Source organism: Rhinopithecus roxellana, chromosome 12, assembly GCF_007565055.1.
Source record: "Rhinopithecus roxellana isolate Shanxi Qingling chromosome 12, ASM756505v1, whole genome shotgun sequence".
NCBI lineage: Eukaryota > Metazoa > Chordata > Mammalia > Primates > Cercopithecidae > Rhinopithecus > Rhinopithecus roxellana.
The window spans coordinates 23,436,894-23,462,090 of NC_044560.1; the positions used below are offsets into that span (position 1 = coordinate 23,436,894).

The 25,197-nt window shown below is 53.6% G+C and overlaps 2 protein-coding genes across 10 annotated transcripts; both read right to left on the minus strand.

Annotated features, from left to right (window-relative positions):
- Window positions 1-3,673: 3,673 nt before the first annotated feature.
- Window positions 3,674-18,229, minus strand: CCNL2 (cyclin L2). 9 transcript variants are annotated; one of them, XM_010352542.2, is made up of 12 exons: window positions 17,023-18,229; window positions 16,594-16,668; window positions 16,231-16,340; window positions 12,339-12,459; window positions 9,805-9,869; window positions 7,256-7,355; window positions 6,947-7,051; window positions 6,719-6,860; window positions 5,121-5,232; window positions 4,945-5,037; window positions 4,413-4,760; window positions 3,674-3,758 (listed from the first exon to the last, which is right to left on the minus strand). In XM_010352542.2, the coding sequence occupies exons 1-12, from the start codon at window positions 17,314-17,316 to the stop codon at window positions 3,728-3,730; spliced, it is 1,596 nt and encodes a 531-aa protein (XP_010350844.2). In that variant the 5' UTR covers window positions 17,317-18,229; the 3' UTR covers window positions 3,674-3,727. The 9 variants fall into 9 exon arrangements, 7 of the variants coding, with proteins under 7 accessions (XP_010350844.2, XP_010350846.2, XP_010350843.2 ...); XM_010352544.2 differs by lacking the exon at window positions 3,674-3,758 and adding an exon at window positions 3,877-4,295; XM_010352541.2 differs by lacking the exon at window positions 3,674-3,758 and adding an exon at window positions 3,877-4,300.
- Window positions 18,230-20,240: 2,011 nt separating this feature from the next.
- Window positions 20,241-24,991, minus strand: MRPL20 (mitochondrial ribosomal protein L20). The gene is made up of 4 exons (XM_010352545.2): window positions 24,832-24,991; window positions 24,610-24,720; window positions 23,205-23,282; window positions 20,241-20,586 (listed from the first exon to the last, which is right to left on the minus strand). The coding sequence occupies exons 1-4, from the start codon at window positions 24,916-24,918 to the stop codon at window positions 20,413-20,415; spliced, it is 450 nt and encodes a 149-aa protein (XP_010350847.1). The 5' UTR covers window positions 24,919-24,991; the 3' UTR covers window positions 20,241-20,412.
- Window positions 24,992-25,197: the final 206 nt, after the last annotated feature.

Consider the following 25,197-nt stretch of genomic DNA (forward strand, 5'->3'; position numbering starts at 1 on the left):
TTGCATTTTCTGTCCTAAAATGGGTGCTTCCTTCATGATTTTGGCTCTTACTCCCCAAGAACTGTATTAGAGCAACTGTTTAAGGCAGGACACTTGGCTGTGAGAGGTCCTGCTGTGTTGACCCCGTGATGCCAGAGTCACGCTGTTCTGGCCCCAGCTTGGCCTTTGGCGTATACTGTTGGCTGCCTTCCACCCGCTCTGGGGTTTTTGGCATTTCGTGTGTGGACCCTCATTGGCCAATACTCGGGAACCCCAGGGTTTTGGCACTGACATTTCTTCTAGGATTGTAGGTTGGAGGCCCAATGTAGCAGAATCTTGGTCTTGCCTTTTCTTGCTTACTGCCCTAAAACCTAAAATTATAGCTTTTGGTAACAGCCTTTTCTTTTTTTGAGCTGGAGTCTCGCTCTGTCGTCGCCAGGCTGGAGTGCAATGGCGCAATCTCGGCTCACTGCAATCTCTGCCTCCCGGATTCAAGCGATTCTCCTGCCTCAGCCTCCTGAGTAGCTGGATTACAGGCACGCAGCACCACGCCCGGCTAATTCTTGTATTTGTAGTAGAGACAGCGTTTCACTGTGTTGGCCAGGAAGGTCTCGATCTCCTGACCTCGTGATCTGCCTGCCTCAGCCTCCCACAGTGCTGGGATTACAGGCGTGAGCCACCATGCCCGGGCCAGCTTTACCCTTCTTATACTCACTTCATGCTTTCTCTTCTACACTTTGCTTAGTAGAAGCTTGTCGTCAGGTGCTGTGGCTCACACCTGTGATCCCACCCAACACTTTAGGAGGCCAAGGCAGGTAGACTGCTTGAGCTCAGGAGTTCGAGACCAACCTGAACAACACAGCAAGACCTCGTCTCTACAAAAAAATAGAAAAACTAGCTGGGTGTGGTGGCACTCTCCTGTAGTCCCAGCTCCTCAGGAGGCTGAGGTGGGAGGATCGCTTGAGCCCAGGGTGAGGTCACAGTGAGCCGAGCCGTGATTGTACCACTGCACGCCAACCTGGGCAACAGAGCAAGACTCAGTCTCAAAAAAGAGAAAACATGGCCGGGCGTGGTAGCTCACACCTGTAATCCCAGCACTGTGGGGAGGCCGGGCGCGGTGGCTCACACCTGTAATCCCAGCACTGTGGGGGGCCGGGCGCGGTGGCTCACACCTGTAATCCCAGCACTGTGGGGGGCCGGGCGCGGTGGCTCACACCTGTAATCCCAGCACTGTGGGGGGCCGGGCGCGGTGGCTCACACCTGTAATCCCAGCACTGTGGGGGGCCGGGCGCGGTGGCTCACACCTGTAATCCCAGCACTGTGGGGGGCCGGGTGCGGTGGCTCACACCTGTAATCCCAGCACTTTGGGAGACTGAGGCGGGCGGATCACAAGGTCAGAAGTTCGAGCCTAGCCTGGCCAATATGGTGAAATCCCGTTTCTACCAAAAATACAAAAAAAAATTAGCCGGGCATGGTGGCAGGCACCTATAGTCCCAGCTCCTCAGGAGGCTGAGGTGGGAGAATCGCTTGAACTCGGGAGGCACAGGTTGCAGTGAGCTGAGATCCCGCCACTGCACTCCAGCCTCGGCAACAGGGCGAGGCTCTGTCACACACACACACAAAAAAAAAACAGAAAGAAAAAGAAAAAAATTACTTCTTTTGTTGTATTCCGTTAGCGGACAAATGCTTCTAATCTACTTTCGTGCCACCCAAATTCACGGCTCTCTGCAGAAAGTGGGGATCTGAAAGGGAAGACAAATGAAGCCATTTGCTTCCCTCCTGCCGCCTTGGCAGGCATCAGAGATGTGTCTTGGGCTATTGGGGCAAATCCAAATTTGGCTTTAAAGAAACTATTTTTTGAGACAGAATCTGGCTCTGTTGCCCAGGCCGGAGTGCAATGGCATGATCTTGGCTCATTGCAAGCTCTGCCTCCCAGGTTCAAGTGATCCTCCCGCCTCAGCCTCCCGAGTAGCTGAGACTACAGATGCCACCACCAGGCCTGGCTTATTTCTTTGTATTTTTAGTAAAGATGGGGTTTCACCATGTTGGCCAGGCTGGTCTCAAACTCCGGATTTCAAGTGATCCACCTGCATCAGCCTCCCAAAGTACAGGGATTACAGGAGTGAGCCACCGTGCCCGGCCTCCCACAGTGCTGGGATTACAGGAGTGAGCCACCGTGCCCGGCCTCCCACAGTGCTGGGATTACAGGAGTGAGCCACCGTGCCCGGCCTCCCACAGTGCTGGGATTACAGGAGTGAGCCACCGTGCCCGGCCTCCCACAGTGCTGGGATTATAGACGTTACCAATCGCACCGGGCCTCCCACAGTGCTGGGATTACAGACGTGAGCCACCGCGCCCGGCCTCCCACAGTGCTGGGATTATAGACGTTAGCCACCGTGCCCGGCCTCCCACAGTGCTGGGATTATAGATGTTAGCCACCGCGCCCGCCTCCCACAGTGCTGAGATTATAAACGCGAGCCACGGCGCCTGCCTCCCACAGTGCTGGGATTACAGACATGAGCCACCACACCTGGCCAAAACTCAATTTCTACTGCAACACCATTTGGGCCCAATGCAAGTTGGGAGACCATAAAATCTGGTCTTAAACGGTTCTTCATGTCATAATAATTTTACATCTATTCCGCAAAAAGGAAAGCAAATGGAGAGAGGTCTCTTGGGTACAGGCGTGTATGGCCCTTTACTGGTTCTCTTACTTCCAGGCACAGGAAGCTAAGGGGCCCCTCACAGCTGCTCTCCCTGGAAGGACACCCTCCCTGGAATCTCCTCAGTTCGGGTCCCACCAACTCTAATACAGAATTCCATCAAAAAAGTCATCAGGCGCGGCCAGGCGCGGCCAGGCGCGGTGGCTCCCGCCTGCAATCCCAGCACTGTGGGAGGCCGGGCATGGTTGGTAACGTCTATAATCCCAGCACTGTGGGAGGTCGAGGTGGGCAGATCACGAGGTCAGGAGATCAAGACCATCCTGGCCAACACGGTGAAACCCCGTCTCTTCTAAAAATATAAAAAACTAGCTGGGCGTGGTGGTGGGCACCTGTAGTTCCAGCTACTCGGGAGGCTGAGGCAGGAGAATGGCGTGAACCTGGAAGGCGGAGCTTGCAGTGAGCTGACATCACGCCACGGCACTCCAGCCTGGGTGACAGAGCGAGACTCTGTCTCAAAAAAAAAAAGTCAACTCCCCATTATCCCACTAGCCCTGGCCTATATGCGCCACTGCCCTAGTAAGTCCAAGCCGTACCACTGGGAGTGGGGCCCCCTAGTCCACGGTAAGAGGCAGTTGACAACACTGGAGGGCACTCAGAGTGCATGTGCCACCCCCATGGGGTGAGCCTCCAAGTGTCCTGCTCCCAGCTGCCTCTCGCCCACACACAGGTGTCCTGGGTTACAAACCAGCCCCTCAGGAACGAGAGCACTTTGGAATCATCCTGTGTGTTTCCAAAACTTCCCTCCTATGGCCCTGCAGGAAGGAGCCTGTCATCCTGATGGGCAGGGGGCTCAGGACCCCCACAAGCCTTCAGCAGAAGGGCAGGCACACAGGATTGGGTGCAAAATCCAAAACTTTAGTAGAGCAGGGAGCAAGGAGCCTGAGAGTGGGCACGCTGGCTGTGCACACGCCGGACACTTTCACAAGCACGCAGAACGACCACCTACCACGTCCATAACGCTCCAGATGTCCTGAGTGGAGAGAGCTGTGTTTATTCACCATGTCATACGCGCATATAGGGAACCTCTATTTAGGAGCTGGTGGCCTGCACTCAGCACTGCACAGATAAAAATATAAGACTTTCAACACAGATCCAAATACCCTCACAGTTTAAAAGTCAGGATTCCCTACACAAGTTTTAAGCTGACAGGATTCAAGTTCTGAGTTTTCATATATAGCTTTAACTTGTATTAAACACATGTTTATTTACAACGTGGAAAGAGAACAAAGGGCAATTAAGGCCATTTTCTCTTGTGAAACACTGCAAAATATGTACATAAGTACAACCTAATATAGGCAAAGATTCTAAAAATCATCTTTCTTGGCTTCACGTAATTGAGTATCAGTCGGGGAGTGGAGAGCGGCTGCCGATAGCACCAGGCCACGCCAGGCCACGCCAACAGGGGCGTGTGTGTTCACTTTTTCATTGAGCTGGCCTCAGAGCTGCCGCCGAGCTGGGCCCTGCACGGGCCCAGGTGTGCGCCGCACCCCAGACCAGTCTGAAGCACGTGTCACCGGTCCCTCCGTTCCATTTCCAAATCCACCAAGGTCCACTCAACATACATTTCCAAAAAGAATCCTGCTCTAGGGTCACCTGCGCTGAGGGAGCACACCCGGGGGTCAAAGGGCAGCCACCGGGGGTCAAAGGGCAGCCATCAGGAACCCCCCAAGGAAGGGCCTGTGGCCGCCAGTCACTGCAACCCCACCTCACCTCCGATGCCTGCTGTGCCCAGAATGGTCCCGCTCATAGCGACGGCCCGTGCGTTCGTATGACCTCGAGCGCTCCCGTCGCTGATCTCTGTAGTAATGACTTTTCTTCTTGTATTTTCCTGGATTATCCACCCGCTCCCGTGACCTGCTTCGGGAACGGGATGAACTCCGGCTCCGAGACTTGTGTGACTTCTGGGGGTACTTGCAGTCCTTGGATTTCCGGGAGCCCCGAATCTCAGAGCCTTTGTAGGGAGCACTGCGGGGGGCCTGTCTCGGTGGGGAGTCACTCCGGCTCCGGGAGCGGCTCTGCGACTTGGACCCGCCAGACGTGGAGCCGCTGTCACTTTTCCTGGGAGGAAGAACACGTGTTCTGCAACCGACCGTCTGGCCAGCCAGGCCCAACACAGCCACAGGAGCTCAGATACACAAGCTCCAGGTTTAGAGAAACAAGAAACCACCTCAGGTGAGAATGATTACCCCGAGGGACAGCCCCACCCGGTATCGGCCTCCCGGGTGCGCCCCGAGGCACACACCTCCTCTTAGGAGACGCCGATCGGGATGGGGACCTCGAGTAGCTCTGCTCATGGCTCCGGCTCCGACTTCGACTCTCTCGCCCCTTCGGCAAGCTGTGAACAGGACAGGAGGCAATTACAGACCAGAAGTCTCTCCAGCCAGCCCCGAGAGCCACCCGGGCCGCCAGGGGTCTTACCCGTTCACGGGGCTGTCGGCCTTGGCTTTCTTGGCGCCCTCCGCCCTCCTCTTGGTGCTCTTTGCAGAGGGTGGGGAAGGCTTGCCCCCCTTGCCTTCTTTGGGGGATTCCACTAGAATCAGAACAAGAGGTTAAAAGACAACCACAAAAAAACTCCCCCAATAAGAAACAAGTTAGTAGAGCAAGATAAGGCCACTCTCCACGTCGCACAGCGATGCAGACTGTAACTGCCTGCCAGCCTGGGACCCGGAACTTACACAGGCATCACAGAAATGCAGATGGGGCCGGGCGCGGGGGCTCACGCCCATAAGCCCAGCACTTTGGGAGGCCGAGGCGGGCAGATCATGAAGTCAATAGATCAAGACCATCCTGGCCAACATGGTGAAACCCTGTCTCTACTAAAAATACAAAAATTAGCTGGGCTTGATGGTGTGTGCTTGTAGTCCCAGCTACTCCAGAGGCTGAGACAGGAGAATCACTTGAACCCGGGAGGCGGAGGTTACAGTGAGCCGAGATCGCGCCACAGTACTTACCTGGCAACAGAGCAAGACTCCATCTCAAGAAACACAAAACAAAAAAAACCCAAAACATATATATGTGTGTGTGTATACACACACACACATACACACAAATTACCTGAGCGTGGTGGTGGGCGCTTGTAATCCCAGCTACTTGGGAGGGTGAGGCACAAGAATCACCAGAACCTGGGAGGCAGAGGTTGTAGTGATCCCAGATAGTGCCACTGCACTCCAAGCTGAGCAACAGGGTAAGACTCCGTCTCAAAAAAAAAAAAAAAAAAGAAAGCTGGGCATAGTGGCTCAGGTCTGTAATCCCAGTACTTTGGGAGACCAAGGCGGGCAGATCACCTGAGATCAGGAGTTCAAGACCAGTCTGACCAACATGGAGAAACCCCATCACTACTAAAAATACAAAATTAGCTGGGTGTGGTGGCAGGTGCCTGTAATCCCAGCTACTTGGGAGGCTGAGGCATGCGAATCGCCTGTACCTGGGAGGCGGAGGTTGCAGTGAGCTGAGACAACGCCAGTGCACTCAGTCTGGGCAACAAGAGAGAAACTCTGTCTCAAAAAAAAAAAAAAAAAAAAAAAAAGAAATGCAAGCTGGGCACAGTGGCTCAGGCCTGTAATCCCAGCACTGTGGGAGGCCAAGGGGGGCGGATCACGAGGCCAGGAGATCGAGACCATCCTGGTTAACAAGGTGAAACCCCGTCTCTACTAAAAATACAAAAAACTAGCCGGGCGTGGTGGCGGGTGCCTGGAGTCCCAGCTACTCAGGAGGCTGAGGCAGGAGAATGGCGTGAACCCGGGAGGCGGAGCTTGCAGTGAGCCGAGATTGCGCCACTGCACTCCAGCCTGGGCAACAGAGCGAGACCCCACCTCAAAAAAAAAAAAAAAAAAAAAGAATTAGCCAAGCATGGTGGCGTGTGCCTGTAGTCCTAGCTATACAGAAAGCTGAGGCAGGAGGATCATTTGAATCCAGGAGTTGGAAGCTGCAGTAAGCTATGATCACACCACTGCACTCCAGCCTGGGTGACAGAGACCCTGCCTGAAAAAAAAATTCCCGCACTCTAACAGACTCACCCAGCTTGGGGGCAGGTGAGAACCCTGAGGTACCATCCAGCACCTGTGCACCCCCAGGCAGCAGGCCCCGGGCTTGGGCCTTTGCCTCTTCGATAGCGTGCTTTCGCTTTTCCACTTCACCCTCCAGGTGTGTGAGATCAACCTGCAAAAGCCAGAAGGCATCCGTTCAGAATCAAGTGTTTCTGGCCAAACACAAATGCATAAGTGACATGAAAAATGCTGAAGAACCTTTTTCCGAGCATAAAGCTGCAAGATCTTTAAGCAGATTTCCTGAATTTCTTCTTCAGTTGCTCCAAACAAAAGAAACCAATGGGGACGATTGGGCAAAGGGATCTGTAAAAACAAACACCATCATTGTTACACTTTCCTCAACTTCAAGGCCAGCAAGACTCAGGACAATTAAAAAAACAGCCTGTTGGTTACCAAAATGCTTTGGCCCAGATTAGCATAATTTGAAGAATAATACAATAAACTTTACTGGAGACTCACGAAAAAAAAAATCAGACTAGAATCTCTCCAAAGTAGCAACACACTGACCTCCAGTGTCCGGGCAGCAAGATAAATGCAGGCACAGGCGATGCTCTCAGGCTGGAACCGCACGAAGACGTCGGTACGAAGACTGTCGTTCATGTAATTCCTGGAAACCAAACACAGGAAGAGCTGCAACACCCCACCCCGGGAACCCAGGTCTTCCGCCTGCATTATCTAGAGAAAGTCTAGATAAATTTACTACTCCTCTAAGGAGTCTACTGCTAGGACTCAGAGCTAGACAGTCCTGTGAATCTCAAGAGTTAATGGAGAAATATTCTAGCTGCTTTTTCTAAATACAGGACAGGAAGGCACAGAAATTATTAGAAAAAAAAAAGCTGGCTGAATGTCAGACAATACGTGTTGCTATGAAAGAGAACCAACTTTAACTTTACTTTTCCCCTCAACCTTGGCCTGCTCTCATGCAAAGCATGATGCCTCAGAAAGAAAATGTCTACTGGAGTCACTAAAACGCTTTTGATTAAAGAAATCTAAATGCTCAAAATCCATAGTGCAGAGAAACATGCAAACTCAAATGAACTGGCTGAGCACAAAGCCGGTGTGGCTGCTGGGAGACAAGCCATCCTCTTGCGTTCCTCTTCCTCTTCCTCCAGGGCGCTGGCACCAGGCCCCTTCTCTGCTGACCGAGCTGCAGCTTCCTTGAAGGAGTCCACTTGGAAGAGGGAAAAGCCCCTTGGGTGCAAGTTGGACGCGTGGGAGCGTCGTGCGGAGGGAGGCTCCGCACCCAAGGGCAGGCCTCTTCTCGGGCTCACCAGAGCCGCTGCCAACTGTCCCATTTCAACAAGGAGTCTTAAAATGAACATTCATAAAATCAGAAGCAACACGATACTGAACATTTCATCACATACATTCTTTAAATTCCGTATTTAGAAGCTATAAAAATACGACCATTTACATTTTTTAAAAGTTAAAACATTTAAAAACTGGCTACATTTTTCGCATTTTCCTTCAGATATCTAAGATTTAATAGACTAAAACCAGACCTTAGACTAACTTTATGAATATTGCAAAAACAAAAAGGGTAATTCCGTGAGGACAGGTGAACTGGTTTTATATTTACTGCTCCTCACACACACCAATAGCGGTGAGCCTTGGAGCGGGGCTACACCGGCGGACGGGCGGGTCGCGAGGGAATCCGACCCATGAGCCTCCCCCAGTATCTGTCCTAAATAAACCTTGGAGAACGTAACATACAAACCCACTCAGAGATTTCTAAATGGTAAGTCTCTGGCGGCAGCTCCAGGCATCACGGGGGAATCTGTGTGGCGTCCGTGTGGCCACACCCCCTGACACAAGCGTGCCAGTGCACAGCTCTAACACAGATACACTCAACAATGAGTAACCTTTCGATTTCTAATCAACAACTTTCAGTATTCAAGTAGTGATAGTATTAATCCATGAACTTTAAATTCTTTAAAACAAATGAAATCTTGAGAACATATAAACTTATTGTTGTATTTGAAACGATACAATATTTTTTAAAGTATCCATGAAATAATTTAAAGATGCACACCTTTTACCAGAGCGTGTCACCCAAAGCTGCTGAAAACAGCAATTTCAGGGCTTCTAGAAATCATGACATAACCCCACACTGACATCAGCCAATTTGTCTCTTCAATTCTCACAGCTTTCCATACTATTTTTTTTTTAAGAGAAAGGTACTGCATCTTTATCATACAGGTACAGCAGTTTTAAAGGGACAAAATTCAAGTCAAGACAGTTACCAACTCTAATCAATACAATTACCAAAGCACGACAGAGGATTAACAAGAAGCACAATCGTCAGAGAACCACAGCAGGAGTCGGCCATGGCTATGCTATGTGCGTACCACCAGTCTAGAGCCAGCCTTCGGTGGAGAGCCTGCACTGGATTGGCTGAAGACGCCGCTGTCCCTGCACCAAAGCGCTTGGACAGCAGAGGAGAAGTCTTAGTCACTTACCCTCAGAGGCTACCCTTTGATTGAAAGAGTACAGAAAAGAAAAGTCAAAATAGGTTCTCTATTAAACATGTCATAGCACCAGACAATTCAGTCAGCAAAAATATGACCCTTACAGACTTAACTCCACGGGAAAAAATTCACCAAAATACCCCCAATACTAAACTGCCTCTTTAGGGTTCCTTTCTAGCACATGCGTTGCTAAAATCAGCCCCAGAACCTTCTCTGCCCCTTCTCCCAGGGGACGCAATGTCAGCGGAGAAACAAATGAAGTCTACACTAGCCTGTCCCTCCACCTTTCCCGGGAAAAGGTCCTCCTGCGCCAAGTCAACAGCTCCCAGAGGAAGCCCACTGACTGCTCTCTTCAGGGTGGGGACACAGGAAGTCCAGGCTTGCAGGGAGGGACGGGCCACCTACCGTGACTGCCAGTGCCCATTCTGGGAGTCTGACTGGAATTTATACAGCAGGAGCACTGGGCACTCGGACAACTCCAGCCCACAACCAAGTCACTGGGCTGCCTACCCACTGCCCAAGTGCCTCAAGTCAATACATTCCTGCACTGCCCTTGCTGGTCTCATAAAACAAGGAAGCTCAACTCACCATGAGGTCTGGACCAGGTGTTGGTTACGCTCACACTCTAACACCTGAAGGTACATAACGATTATCTGGAAGATACGGGTCAGGCAGTTATTACCAAGAACCTTAAGAGCCCAGAATTCAGATCTTGTGGGTGTCCATGCAGCAAACAAGAGCCTCATGCTAGATCCCAGGAGTGGCTCCTGGCCACATGTCTGGCGGATGGCTCGGCTGGAGAGAGCTTTGTGGATGCACCTGCTGTCTGCCTTGGCAGCCAGGCGGGATGCATGCCCGTGAGCCCAGCCGCACAACCCACGGCACAAGCCTCATTCTTCATGGGGCTGGTTTCATTCTCATCTCCAAGGCCTTTCCACCAGTGAGGTTGGCCAGTTCTACACGTCTCTGTACCCCAGTTACCAACGCACCAAAACACAATATGAACATACTTTAGGCAAACAGAGAAGAACACTTCAGGGTGGGCATGCTGGCTCACGCCTGTAATCCCAGCACTTTGGGAGGCTGAGGTGGGCAGATCACCTGAGGTCGGGAGTTTGAGACCAGCCTGACCAATATGGAGAAACCCAGTCTCTACTAAAAATACAAAATTAGCCGGGCATGGTGGTGCATGCCTGTAATCCCAGGTACTGGGGAGGCAGAGGGCTACAGAGCAAGACTCCGACTCCAAAAAAAAAAAAAGAAAAGCACTTCAATCTGTGGTTCTGTCGTGGGCAATTTATGTATAATTTGAACAAACGGCAGAAAGTCGAACAAGCAAATGAGGAAACCCACCAATAAAAAGGAGATGGAACCAAAGATGGAAACAATTTTTTTGAGTAAAACAAGTGCTCTGTTTCCATGTACCAAAAGGCACCCACAATGCTGGGACTGAGGAACAGTGTCGTGGTCATGGTCCTCAGTCAGTACATGCCACAAAACTTGCCAGTCATTTCAGACTAAAGGAGCCAGAATTCCACTAATTCCTCCATAAGAGGAAGTAAGGCTACCACGAAAGCAACTTTAGAAAATTAACTGTTGAGGCTGGGGCAGCGGCTCACGCCTGTAATCCCAGCACTTTGGGAGGCTGAGCTGGGTTCATCGCCTAAAATCAGGAGTTTGAGACCAGCCTGGCCAACATGGTGAAACCCCATCTCTATCAAAGATACAAAAATTAGCCAGGTGTGGTGGCGCATGACTGTAATCCCAGCTACTTGGGAGGCTGAAGCATGAGAATCACTTGAACCTGGGAGGCACAGGGTACAGTGAGCCGAGATCACCCCACTGCACTCCAGCCTGCATGACAGAGTAAGATTCTGTCTAAAAAAAAAAAAGGCTGGGCACGGTGGCTCATGCCTGTAATCCCAGCACTTTGGGAGGTCAAGGTGGGAGGATCACGAGGGCAAGAGATCAAGACCATTCTGGCCAACATGGTGAAACCCCGTCTCTACTATAAATACAAAAATCAGGCCGGACGCGGTGGCTCAAGCCTGTAATCCCAGCACTTTGGGAGGCCGAGGCGGGTGGATCACGAGGTCGGGAGATCGAGACCCTCCTGGCTAACACAGTGAAACCCCGTCTCTATTAAAAATACAAAAAAAACTAGCCGGGCGCGGTGGTGAGCGCCTGTAGTCCCAGCTACTCGGAGGCTGAGGCGGGAGAATGGCGGGAACCCGGGAGGCGGAGCTTGCAGTGAGCCGAGATCGCGCCACTGCACTCCAGCCTGGGCGACAGAGCGAGACTCCGTCTCAAAAAAAAAAAAAAAAGGCCGGGCACGGTGGCTCAAGCCTGTAATCCCAGCACTTTGGGAGGCCGAGACGGGCGGATCACGAGGTCAGGAGATCGAGTCCATCCTGGCTAACACGGTGAAACCCCGTCTCTACTAAAAAATACAAAAACTAGCCGGGCGAGGTGGCGGGCGCCTGTAGTCCCAGCTACGTGGGAGGCTGAGGCAGGAGAATGGCGTGAACCCAGGAGGCGGAGCTTGCAGTGAGCTGAGATCTGGCCTCTGCACTCCAGCCTGGGCGACAGAGCGAGACTCTGTCTCAAAAAAAAAAAAAAAAAAATCAGCTGGGCGTGGTGGCACGTGCCTGTAGGGCCAGCTACTCGGGAGGCTGAGGTAGGAGAATCGCTTGAACCCAGGAGGTGGAGGTTGTGCCTCCATTGCCACTGCCACCATGCCACTGCACTCTAGTCTGGCAACAAAGCAAGACTCCACCTCAAAAAAAAAAAAAAAAAAAAAAAAAAAAGAAAAAAAACTTAACTGTTGAGAAAGAAAAATGTAAACTAAAATTCAGTTTTTATAAACTCACCACTATTTTTGAAAGCCCAAACTTAAACAATGCCATTTCCAAAACTCTTAAAAATGTATTACTAAAATAAACAGCTGACACCAGAAGATGAATGCATCAGGAACTACTTTTGAGATGATAGAGAGAAACTGGGAAGCCAAGTCAGGGAGGCACTCAGCCCTCTTCAGAGCCTTCAACTGCACTGAGGTGGAGAGGCGGCCAGGCTGGAGCAGCGGCCTAGGCGGGCTTGCAGGGCGGGAGCCGCACACCCACCTTATGAGGATGCTTCACATGGACGCAGAAACCCAACTCTTTGAGAACTCGTCTTTCCGCCTTTATAATTTGGTTCTTTAAATTAACATAATCTTGATCCAGCAGTAGAGGCACGGGCTTCCTGCCAAAGAGAGCGCAGAGGGTATCCATCACAGTCGAGCAGAGCAAGGCTTCTGAGATCCCGTCATTACCTCCAACTGAGCACCTAACTTAAAGACGCAAACCCCACAACACAACATCGCTGCGAAGTCCACGTCCTCTGATGAACAAAACCACACACCGTTTCTCACAGCCCAGTGCAAACCTACTCATCCCTTCCCAACGATCCTCCCCGCTTTTCCTTACAGAACAACAGCTTCTGGTGCACAAGCATAGACCGAACAGAGCAACAGTTTTAGGATCTCATGGCACAAATGCTAAGAGCACTTTATGTGACTCAAGATATGAGGATATGGGGCTGGGCGCGGTGGCTCAAGCCTGTAATCCCAGCACTTTGGGAGGCCGAAACGGGTGGATCACGAGGTCAGGAGATCGAGACCATCCTGGCTAACAGGGTGAAACCCCGTCTCCACTAAAAAATGCAAAAAACGGCCGGGCGCGGTGGCTCAAGCCTGTAATCCCAGCACTTTGGGAGGCCGAGGCGGGCGGATCACGAAGTCAGGAGATCGAGACCATCCTGGCTAACACGGTGAAACCCCGTCTCTACTAAAAAAAATACAAAAAACTAGCCGGGCGAGGTGGCGGGCGCCTGTAGTCCCAGCTACTTGGGGAGGCTGAGGCAGGAGAATGGCGTAAACCCGGGAGGCGGAGCTTGCAGTGAGCTGAGATCCGGCCACTGCACTCCAGCCTGGGCAACAGAGCGAGACTCCGTCTCAAAAAAAAAAAAGATATGAGGATACATATTCACAGTTCAACAACCATAGAACCAATGAAAGCACAATATTTAAATACAGATGGACCAGATGCGGTAGCTTACGCCTGTAACACCAGCACTTCGGAGGCCAAGGCAGGCAGATTGCCTGAGCTCAGGAGTACGACACCAGTCTGACCAACATGGTGAAACCCCATCTCTACTAAAAAAATACAAAAATTAGCCTGGCGTGGTGGTGGGTGCATATAATCCCAGCTACTCAGGAGGCTGAGGCAGGAGATTCACTTGAACCCAGGAGGCAGAGGTTTCAGTGAGCCAAGATTGCATCACTGCACTCCAGCCTGGGTGACATAGTGAGACACAGTGAGACTCGTCTCGAAAAAAAAAAAAAAAAAAAAAAGGGCCAGGCACGGTGGCTCACACCCATAATCCCAGCACCCTGGGAGGCTAATAAGGCCATGCTTTTTCTTTTTTTGAAACAGACTCTCGCTCTTGTCCCCCAGGCTGGAGTGCAGTGGTGCCATCTCGGCTCACTATAATCTCCACCACCCGGGTGCAATTCTCCTGCCTCAGCCTGCCGAGTAGCTAGGATTACAGGCACCTGCCACCACGCCTGGCTAATTTTGTATTTTCAGTAGAGATGGGGTTTCTCCATGTTGGTCAGGCTGGTCTCGAACTCCCGACCTCAGATGATCTACCCACCTCGGCCTCCCAAAGTGCTGGGATTACAGGTGTGAACCACCGCGCCTGGCAAGGCCAGGGTTTTATTTTGTTTTGTTTTTTGTTTTGAGACACGGTTTCACTTTTGTTGCCCAGGCTGGAGTGTAATGGCACAATCTCAGCTCACTGCAACCTCTACCTTCCGGGTTGCAACGATTCTCCTGCCTCACCCTCCCGAGTAGCTGGGATTACAGGCACCCACAACCACACCCAGCTAGTTTTGTTTTTTTTTTGAGACGGAGTCCTGCTCTGTCACCCAAGCTGGAGTGCAGTGGCACCATCTCGGCTCGCTGCAAGCTCCACCTCCCGGGTTCACGTCATTCTCCTGCCTCAGCCTCCCAAGTATCTGGGACCACAGGCACCCGCTAACTCGCCTGGCTTTTTTGTAGTTTTAGTAGAGACAGAGTTTCACCGAGTTAGCCAGGATGGTCTCGATCTTCTGACCTCGTGATCCACCCGCCTGGGCCTCCCAAAGTGCTGGGATTACAGGTGTGAGCCATCATGCCCGGCCAATTTTTCTGTTTTTAACAGGGACGGGGTTTCACCATGTTGGTTAGGATGGTCTCGAACTCCTGACCTCAGGTGATCCACCTGCCTAGGCCTCCAAAGGTGCTGGGATTACAGGCGGGAACCACCACACGTGCTTGGCCAGAGGCTGTGTTTTATTTTTATTTTATTTTATTTATTTTTTAAGACAGAGTCTCCCTCTGTCTCTCAGGCTGGAGTGCAGGGACGGGACCTCAGCTCACTGCAAGCTCCGCTTCCCGGGTTCACGCCATTCTCCTGCCTCAGCCTCCCGAGTAGCTGGGACTACAGGCACCCGCCGCCACGCCTGGCTAATTTTTTTGTATTTTTAGTAGAGACAAGGTTTCACCGTGTTAGTCAAGATGGTCTCCATCTGCTGACCTTTTGATCCGCCCGCCTCGGCCTCCCAAAGTGTTGGGAATACAGGCGTGAGCCACCACACCCGGCCGAGGCTGTGTTTTCTAAAGGACTTCCATTAACTTCAGGTGCATAAACCCTGGGTCAGAAACAACGGTTCTCTGCTGGAGAAATTTTGCTATTCCAGGGCCATGAAGCAACATCAAGATACTTTTGGGTTTTTTGCAAACAGGATCTCACTCTGCCATCCAGGCTGGAGTGCAGTGGTGACAGCACAGATCACTGTAGTCTCAATCTCCTGGCCTCAAGCAAACCTCCTTCTTCAGTCTCCCAAGTGCTGGGATTACAGGTGTGAGCCACCACACCTGGTATGAGAGAATTTCTGGCTGTCACCACTAAGGTGGGGTACTTCTGTCATCCAGTGAGTAGAGGCCAGGGATGTTGCTGAATCCTGTAACACACAGGAGAATCCCCTACAAGTAAAGGTTACCCAGCCAGATGCGGTGGCTGAAACCTGTAATCCCAGTGCTTGGGAGGCTAAGCCCAGCAAATTCTTGGGGCCCAGGAACTTGAGACCAGCCTGGGTAACACAGCGTGACCACATCTCTACAAAATAAAAAATAAAAATTAGCTGGCATGGTATCGTGCTCCTGTAGTCCCAGCTACTCAGGAGGCTGAGGCACGAGAAACTTTTTTTTTTTTTTTTTTTTTTTTTTTTGAGACGGAGTCTCGCTCTGTCACCCAAGCTGGAGTGCACTGGCCAGATCTCAGCTCACTGCAAGCTCCGCCTCCTGGGTTCACGCCATTCTCCTGCCTCAGCCTCCCGAGTAGCTGGGACTACAGGTGCCCGCCACCTCGCCCGGCTAGTTTTTTGTATTTTTTAGTAGAGACGGGGTTTCACCGTGTTAGCCAGTATGGTCTCGATCTCCTGACCTTGTGATCCGCCCGCCTCGGCCTCCCAAAGTGCTGGGATTACAGGCTTGAGCCACGAAACTCTTGAGCTTACGAGATTGAGGCTGCGGTGAACCATGATCATGCCACCACACTCTGCCCTAGACAACAGGAAACCGTCTCGAGGGAAAAAAAGATTATCCAGCCTGAATGTCAATAGTGCTGAGATTAAGACTCCCTGCTGTAGAGCGTTCGGAAACCTGTAGGAAAGAAACAGCAACAGGGCTGTGCACTAGCGCTGGCACGACCTGCCACAGTGCACTATCCTCACTGGAGCCCCTGCCCTCACTGAACAGCATCTGCCGATGCCTCTGAGCAGGCCCTGTTCGTGGAACTTGAGAATGTGCTCATGAACATCCCACAGGTTTAGAACCTCAGACCTGTACTGTGTTATACAAGCGTCACTGCAGCTTCACCAGAAAAAAGGGCACAGACACCTATGATAGACTAAACAACTGACCGACTCACTTTTTCTCTCTCAGCTGTCGAAGGCGGTGAAACACGTTGATGACATCCCGTATGCGTCTTGGAGCCTCTTCTATCTTGGAAGCCAGGTGGACACAGGCCATTGACACATGCTGAAGCGGAAGCATTGCAACACGCCCATGTTTGTCCCCAGCCACGGCGTCCTGACGGCCGCCAAAGGCTTGAAGGCTATTCAGACCAAAAGGCAGGTGCACCCAGGGAAAAAAGAAGCCAAGAAACAGAACCCTCCGGCACAGAGCTCAGACTGGGGGGCAGGTACTCACTCCCCTGAGTACCCGGGCAAAATAACAAACTGTTTTCCCCCAACATATTTCGCTAGGAATGAAGTGCAGGAGGAAACCTTACCTCCATGGAGTGCTTCACGAAGGACTTGGTATAAAAGAACCGCTGGAACAACACCTGCCCGGTAGCCATAGCCACCTAGAGTAGAAGAAAGTTTCTGTATTTTCAAACGCACCATTCAAAGCCTTCGCGGCCAAAAGTCATCGAGTAACGTGGGAATCCCCACGCAGAACCAAACACTGAAACGCTTCCCACGTCCACAAAGGCTCTTCGCGTCCCGCCGTCGCGGGATCCAGCGCGCCGGCGGGCGGGGAGGCCCTGGGTCAGGGGCACGGGCTGGCTAGGGACTGGGGTCGGGACAGGGGCTGCGGTCGGGGCAGGGGCTGGGCTCGGGGTCTGGGCTGGGGCGGCGCGGACCCGACTCGCCGCCAACAAAAGGCGGCTGCCGCCCCAGCGGTTACCTGGGCCCGAGGCTCGCGGCCGCGCCCTCACCTGCGGCAGGCGGAGCAGGATGCCGGCCGCCTGGATGAGCTCGCAGCCCACCACGCGGAGGTCGGTCTCTGTGTCGGTGTCGAGGCCACTCGACATGGACGGCGTGAAACGGAGCTTGTCGTCAGGCAGGAGGCAGTTCTCCAAGGTGATGAGCACCCCGGAGTACAGTCTGTCCCCGATCAGCACCCCCTGCGACCCTGAGGGAGCGCCCCCAGAGCCCGGCGCGCCGGCCGCTGCTGCCGCGGGAGCTGCCGACCCTGCAGCCCCAGCCGCCGCCGCCGCCGCCGCCGCCATTTTGTGCCGCCGACTCCCCTTCGGCTTCTTCCCGCAGGGCGGCTCCTCGCGACGCTCCACGGCCACCACCGCCCCGCCCCGTCGCGTGTCATTGGTTCGGCTTGCGACCAGCGGGACGACACCTAGCGGTAATTGGCTACGCAACCTGCCCGTCAACAACGCGCCACACGCCGACGCCGGAACCTGGCGCGGGTGGGGCGGGCTCGTTACCCAGGAGGCTCTGCGGTGCCGGCCGACCCCGGAAGCATGTCTGTTCCGAGCCGAGGAGCGGTTGCGGTGCTGAGAGCGCTTCCCTGTGCGGCCCGAGCGGGGCTGGGACTCTTCCAAGATGCCCACGTTCGCACAGAGACCTCGGATCGCGGAAGCTCGCGTCTCAAAAGGCCTGTGGGTCAAGGGGGTCCATCTCCGTCGGATCTGGGGCGGGACGACCCCCCCACTGCTGTTCCCTGGGCGCGGGCAGGGTCAGAGGCTCCGCTTGGCCTCGCCCTGGATGAGACGCGCGTGCCCGGAGTACCCGGCCGCCGTCGGCGTCGTGTCTTCAGTCCTTATTGACTCCAGGTTTTTAGGATGCGTATTAACGCCAGACTCCCGCAAAGTCTTGCCTTCAAAACTCATCCCCTGGGGAGACACGGGTGGAGAGGGGACTGGAAACGTGGCCTCGACGCCTCTACAGAGCCTCTCCAGCATTGGGAGGCCTAAGTACCTCCAGGTTCAGGCCCACGGAAGGAGTCGGGGGAGGGAGGTCGGGTGCTGTACATGTGAAGGAGCTACCCCACAAACGCCAGGGAGACAGCGAGGGGGTTCGTGCGTTTGTAACGTCTTGACATCGCTGATCGACCACAGCTGTGCAGGAGGGGCAGTAGGTATCTGTTGCTACAGTTACCGGAACCTTTGCCAGGACTAGTACGGGACCACCGGTGAGGATAGTGGGGAAGCCTGCGTGGGGCAGGGGAAGGGTGAAGCAGTGGGAAGAGGGAAGGGCAGCAGAGGCCTGAGTGGTTGCAGGTTCACACACTGAGCTGCCAGTGACTGCCTAGCTCAAACGGGCTCAAATCCAGAGGCCACCATTGCTCCTCACCCCCACCCCCAGGTCCAGCTGTCCACTAGCTCTGCCATGATTGATACTGCAGCTCAAACAGTGCCAACTAAGACCCACTCTCCTCACCGCCTGCTATGGGCAACACGGTATGGTTACAGCTTTACTCATGTCCTCTTTCCCCAGGCTGGCAGCTCAGGGATGTCTTGTCTGTGAGTTACAACTGCAGGCTCTCCAGTAAAGAAGGAATTTTCTCTTCTACGCAGCTGGTTTCTCATTGGTGCTGCTCGCCCATTCCCTGAGCTGTGACTGCCCGAGGAGTGGGAGGTGGGTGGTGCCTCCAGCCAATCAGGGACACACCCCGGGGCTGCCTGGGAACAGGACTAGGGCACAAACCGAATGAGTGCTGGGAGCAACCCGCAGTGCTCTGCCGCATCCATGTCTTCCCTTCACTGACATGAAATGCAGAAAAGCGGTGGCTCAAGCCTGTCATCCCAGCACTTTGGGAGGCCGAGATGGGCGGATCCTGAGGTCAGGAGATCGAGACCATCCTGGCTAATACGGTGAAACCCCGTCTCTACTAAAAAATACAAAAAACTAGCCGGGCGACGAGGCGGGCGCCTGTAGTCCCAGCTACTCGGGAGGCTGAGACAGGAGAATGGCGTGAACCCGGGAGGCGGAGCTTGCAGTGAGCTGAGAGCCGGCCACTGCACTCCAGCCTGGGCAGCAGAGCAAGACTCCGTCTCAAAAAAAAAAAAAAAAAAAAGAAATGCAGAAAAGGCAGCTTTGCCACAGCACAGCAGAATGCACAGAACGTGGCTGCCCAAGGCTCTGTCCTTGACCCCGTTGTCCAGAAGCCATTTACCAAGGGCTCACAGGCACTGAGTGCCCCATGCACAGAGCCAGACACTGCACTCATGCAGCAGAAAAGACAGTGAACGAGACTTGGTCCCTGGCCTCCAAAGTCATAGGGCATAGTGGCTGTCATCAGGCAGTGACGAGGGCCAGGAGGGGGACCTCTTAAGGGGCCATGCAGTTATGGAAGCCAAAAAGAAGGCCTGCAGTGAGGATGGAGTGGTCGGCCTGAAGCCATCTCTAGCAAGTGTCCAGGACTCTGTTCTGTGCAGGTTGGAGGTAGGTGGTGAGTCTGAGAAAAGGGCCAGAAAGACTCCCCAGCAACTGCTGGCAAAGGGTGAAGGGCACATTGCCACAGGATGCAAGCCACCTGCCTTTGCAGGGGGGAGGATGGGCACTCAGCTTAGGCGCTCCTATGGCAGGGTCAGCAAAACAAGCAGGTTGCAGCAGGGGTCTGTGCACTGCTGAGTAAATGTGGGGGGCATCAGCAGGTAGACAGCGGCTGATAACCAGGGTTTCAAGAGCCTTCCTGGGGCAGAAAAACCAGGGGAGAAGTGTGCATCACTCTTGGGGTTAAGGGATAGTTGTCTGTTGGATGTTGCTTCCTGGAGATGCCTGAAAAGCCAGTTCAGCCTGCAGGGACCAGGCCACCACCCACCTGATGTGAGCATTTCCTCCAGTCCCTGCTGGGTGCTGAATCTGGCGGACAGGGAAGCTGAGGGTGCTGTTCTGAGTGGTGGCTGAACTGAGCCACAGGGACCTGCTGGACTAAGAACACTGGAGGCCAGGGGAAAACAGGGCTGAGGTCAGCCCTGAGCGGAATGGAGTAGGGACTCAGGGTGGGTCAGGGAACTGGAGAGTGGGCACTGTGCCGCAGCCCTTGAGGGGAGCCAGGGTGGGGATCCCCCACCACGTGCAGAAGGCAGCTGCTTGCTCAGCTGCATCCCACAGCCAGGTGTCGCCGCAGCCTTGGTTGGAAGCAGGACATGTTCCTCCATGCGCTCGCTCGCTATCAGAAAATGACTCCAAAAACTGAAGTGTTTGAGTTTCATTCACACAAAACACGGACGTCATCTGTGACGCTCTGTCCCAGAGAGACAGGGCCTTCCCTCATGCCTGTTACTGGGATGTAGATAAACAAAAGAACAAATCAAACAAACTGCAAATTACTCTGTGTCTTTTCCTAATCAACACAGTAACAGTCCTCAGTGGTACTGCACCACTCTGGAAAAAATGCCTTCAGGTTCCTTCCCATCCCCCAAGGCAGCAGCAAATCCTTCGTGTCGCCTCCTATTGGCCAAGGCAGCCAAAGATTTAAAAGTCTTTGGTTCGTAGATGGCCAGATCCGCTAGGACTTTCCTGTTGAGCTCCACCTGGCACTGGGAAAAGAAAGAATCAGAATGTGCAGTCAGTGTGAGACGCACTCCGGCTCTGCGTGGCGCGGCGCTGGCTCAGGCTGCACTCGCCTGGAGGAGGGAAGGCCAGGAGAACCCTATCTGGGTGGCACAGCAGAGGACTTGCAGGCAGGATGCTGAAGGATAAATGTGGACAAGAGTGAGGGAGGCAGCTGTGGAATCTGCAGGGCGGCTGGAGTCCAATCCCAACGTCAGCCCAGGGAACCAAACGCCTTGTTCAGGGTCCTTGGTCACCACCCTGACTGAACAGACTGCTGGCTGCTGGCCTGGGGTAACACTTTCAGCCAACTTGGAAGTGCTCACAAGAACCGCAGAGGAGGCCGGGCGCGGTGGCTCAAGCCTGTCATCCCAGCACTTTGGGAGGCCGAGACGGGCGGATCACGAGGTCAGGAGATCGAGACCATCCTGGCTAACACGGTGAAACCCCGTCTCTACTAAAAATACAAAAAACTAGCCGGGCGACGTGGCGGGCGCCTGTAGTCCCAGCTACTCGGGAGGCTGAGGCAGGAGAATGGCCTAAACCCAGGAGGCGGAGCTTGCAGTGAGCTGAGATCCGGCCACTGCACTCCAGCCTGGGCAGCAGAGCGAGACTCCGTCTCAAAAAAAAAAAAAAAAAAAAAAAAAAAAGAACCACAGAGGATTTCAGAAACTAGTGAAGTGCCCACAAGAGAGCTAAGAACTGCAGATGATTTCAGAAGCTAGTGAACAATGCCAGTTTAAGGAGCAGAAAAGAAGGGGGGCTGTCTCTGAGCATTAAATTCAGCTACCAAGGCTGGGTGCGGTGTCTCGCCTGTAATCCCAGCACTTTGGGAGGCCAAGGCAGGCAGGTCACCTGAGGTCAGAGGTTCGAGACTAGCCTGACCAACATGGAGAAACCTCATCTGTCCTAAAAAATACAAGAAAAAGGGAGGCCGGGCATGGTGGCTCACGCCTGTAATCCCAGCACTTTGTGAGGCCAAGACGGGTGGATCATGAGGTCAGGAGATCGAGACCATCCTGGCTAACACGGTGAAACCCCGTCTCTACTAAAAAAATACAAAAAAGTAGCCGGGCGTGGTGGCGGATGCCTGTAGTCCCAGCTACTTGGGAAGCTGAGGCAGGAGAATGGCATAAACCCAGGAGGCGGAGCTTGCAGTGAGCTGAGATCCCGCCTCGGCCTCTCAAAGCACTGGGATTACAAGTGTGAGCCACCACACCCAACTTCCTTGTTTAAACTTTTAAACTAAACTTTGAAGCTAAAGTCAAGTTTTCCTACACCCTTTTTCTTTTACTTTTTTTTTTTTTTTTTTGAGACAGTCTCGTTCTGTCACCCAGGCTGGAGTGCAGTGGTGTGATCTTGGTTCACTGCAGCCTCTGCCTCTCAAGTTCAAGTGATTCTCCTGCCTCAGCCTCCAGAGTAGCTGGGACTACAGAAGCCCACCACCATGCCCAGCTAATTTCTTGTATTTTTAGTAGAGACGGGGTTTCACCGTGTTAGCCAGGATGGTCTCCATCTCCTGACCTTGTGATCTGCCCGCCTCGGCTTTCCAAAGTGTTGGGATAACAGGCGTGAGCCACCGCGCCCGGCCTCTTTTCTCTTAATAGGGAAACATCAGGACTTACATCTCAGAAACACATGACTTGTTTCCAATTCTGCTCTGCTGCCAACCAGTGTGGTAAGCTCCCAGACTTGCGAGAACCCCACACCAAGACAGAGTGCAGCTACAGTGCAGCAGGAATGGCACCCCTCACCTCTGCTGCATAGACCACTACCAGGCTGGGTCAGGTCTGATTGGAGGGTTTTATTTATTTACTTTTTGAGATGAAGTCTTGCTCTGTTGCCCAGGCTGGAGCACAATCTCATGATCTCAGCTCACTGCAGCCTCCACCTCCCAAGTTGTCAAGCAATTTTCCTGCCTCAGCCTCCGGAGTAGGTGGAATTCTAGGTGCCCGCCACCACACCCGGCTAATTTTTGTATTTTTAGTAGAGACAAGGTTTCACTATGTTGGCCAGGATAGTCTCTAACTCCTGCCCACCTCAGCCTCCCAAAGTGCTGGGATCACAGACGTGAGCCACCCCACCAGGCCAGGGATTTCTTTACTCTTTGTTAGACAGGGTCTCGCTCTCACCTAGGCTGGAGTGCAGTGGTGCCATCATATCTCACTGCAGCTTCAAACCCCTGGGGGCTCAAAGTGATCCTCCTGCCTCAGACTCCTCAGGTCTGTGCCACCACACCCAGCTATTTTTACTAGTTTTTTTTTGTAGCGAGTGGTCTCACTATGTTGCCCAGGCTGTTGCTGGCACTATTCCTAGGCACAATCCCATCACTCATCGACATGGGAACTGTGACCTGCTCCGTTTCCAACCTGGGCTGGTTCACCCCTCCTTAGGCAACCTGGTGGTCCCCTGTTCCCAAGAGGTCACCATATTGATACCAAACTTAACACGGACACCCCATCAGCACAGAAAACTACAGCCCAGAAGTCAGTCTCAGGGATCCTCTGGCCTCAGCCTCCTGAGTAGCTGGGGCTACGGGAGGCACCACCACACCCCACGATGGTTTCTGCAGCTGTCCGTAATTTCAGCGGGGCCACATGCTCACCTTAACTAAATTGCCAATGAACGCTGGATACTTCAGGCCGTGTTCCTGGCTAGCAGCTGTAATTCGATTAATCCAGAGCTGGAATAAGAAAACATGGAGATACTTAAAAATGACTTTTGGATGTTATGTCCTAGCAAAGACTCTAATTGAACTAACGAATATTTTTCTAAAAGTAAACAGGAAAATAAAAAAAGCAAATAGCTATGCTGGTGACATCACACTCTAGCCTGAGCGAAATCAAGACCCTGTTTCAAAATTAAAAACAGTAAAAACCCGGCTGGGCGCAGTGGCTCAGGCCTGTAATCCCAGCACTTTAGGAGGGCAAGGCAGGCTGATCATTTCAGGTCAGGAGTTCGAGACCAGCCTGGCCAACATAGCCGAATCTGGTCTCTACTAAAAACACAAAAATTAGCTTGGTGGCGCACACCTGCCGTCCCAGTTACTCGGGAGACTGGGGTGGGAGAATTGCGTGAACCCGGGAGGCGGAGGTTGCATTAAGCCTAGATCGCGCCATTGCACTCCAGCCTGGGCGACAGAGCGAGACTCCGTGGGAAGAAAGAAAAAAAAAACGGCCGGCTGGGCGCGGTGGCTCATGCCTGTAATCCCAGCACTTTGGGAGGCCGAGGTGGACGGATCACGAGGTCAGAAGATCGAGACCATCCTGGCTAACACGGTGAAACCCCATCTCTACTAAAAATACAAAAAATTAGGACGTGGTGGCGGGCGCCTGTAGTCCCAGCTACTCGGGAGGCTGAGGCAGGAGAATGGCGTGAACCCGGGTGGCGGAGCTTGCAGTGAGCTGAGATCGCGCCACTGCACTCCAGCCCGGGCGACAGAGCGAGACTCCACCTCAAAAAAAAAAACAAAACCGGGTCTTGAGACTGAGGGGGGAGTGGTGAGGCGCAGGAATGAGGTGGCACGTGGACAGAGTGGAGGAGCTAGCCTCTCAAAAATGCCGGGGGTTCCGGGTGTGCAGAGCTTGCCAGCAGGCGTGGTCTCTCCGAGGACCACCATGGCAGCAGACAGTGGCCCTGGAGGGTGGGCAAGGGGCTGGGTGGACTTCAGCTGCCGGAGGGAAGGGAAGCCACTGGAGGGGAGATGAGAGCAGCAGCGACTAGGGCGCTGGCTGGCGACGCAGGAAGAGTGGCAAGGCGGCTCCGCAGTGGCCCGGGCGAGGAGCTGGAGCAGGGGTTGACAGTGGGGGTGGCGAGGGGGGGCGGGAGAACAGATGTCCCACAGTCAGCCTGCGGGGCGACATAATTTGTCGGAGTTTAGAAGCGAGGTATGAAAGGAAGAAAGGAAGGAGCTGAGGGTGGCCGAGCGGCTGCACACTCGCTGGGTCGCGAAGCAGAGACGCAGGGGCCGCGAGCGCCCTGGCCGGCGGGTGTCCCAGGTCCACGCTTACGGTCCTCATGTTCTTTTTCTTCAGGTATCGGGCTTTGGTGCATTTCACAAAGGCTCGAATCACGGCTCTGACCGCCAACCTGTAGCAGCGATTTTTCCTCCCCCGGAAGTGCTGGGTCAGAAAACGAGAAACCAAGGTTGTCATCGAGGCCCGCGCCGGCCGCCCCTTGGCCCGCGGAATCCCCCGCGCGTCCAGTGCCCAGGCCGAGCGGGCGGCACTCACCCTGGCGTGCTTCAGCACCTCCTGGATCCGAAAGTAGCGGTCGGTGACGCGATTCCGCAGCCAGAGCTGCGCTGTGAGAAAGACCATGGTGCCTGCAGGCCGGCGTCCCGGATACTCAACAACGCACGCGCCGCACCGCCGCCATCTTGTCCGGGTCGGAAATGGCGGTCACGAGACTTCCGGGTCAGCGCCGGCGATGACTTCCGGGGCGAAGGTCGTCTCCCGTCAGCCAGCGGGTGCCGGGCTGCATCTCTGAACCCGCGGTGGTGGAGCTTGTTGGGGAGCGGGTGTGGGGCCGTGGCGGGGACTGAAAGGAAAAAGGGGCCGCAGCGTCCGTGGCCATCCGCGGACGATGGATAAACAGCA

Excerpts from the sequence above, each read along its gene's own strand:
- CCNL2 (XM_010352541.2), bottom strand. The coding sequence starts at position 17,316 with ATGGCGGCGGCGGCGGCGGCGGCGGCTGGGGCTGCAGGGTCGGCAGCT. Across the intron at positions 16,669-17,022 it reads TCCTGCTCCGCCTGCCGCAG|GTGGCTATGGCTACCGGGCA; the intron begins GTGAGGGCGCGG and ends CTTCTACTCTAG. Across the intron at positions 4,301-4,412 it reads GGGCACAGCAGGCATCGGAG|CGCAGGTGACCCTAGAGCAG; the intron begins GTGAGGTGGGGT and ends GTGCTCCCTCAG.
- MRPL20 (XM_010352545.2), bottom strand. The coding sequence starts at position 24,918 with ATGGTCTTTCTCACAGCGCAGCTCTGGCTGCGGAATCGCGTCACCGAC. Across the intron at positions 23,283-24,609 it reads AGAAAAAGAACATGAGGACC|CTCTGGATTAATCGAATTAC; the intron begins GTAAGCGTGGAC and ends TTCTTATTCCAG. Across the intron at positions 20,587-23,204 it reads TCATTGGCAATTTAGTTAAG|TGCCAGGTGGAGCTCAACAG; the intron begins GTGAGCATGTGG and ends TTCTTTTCCCAG.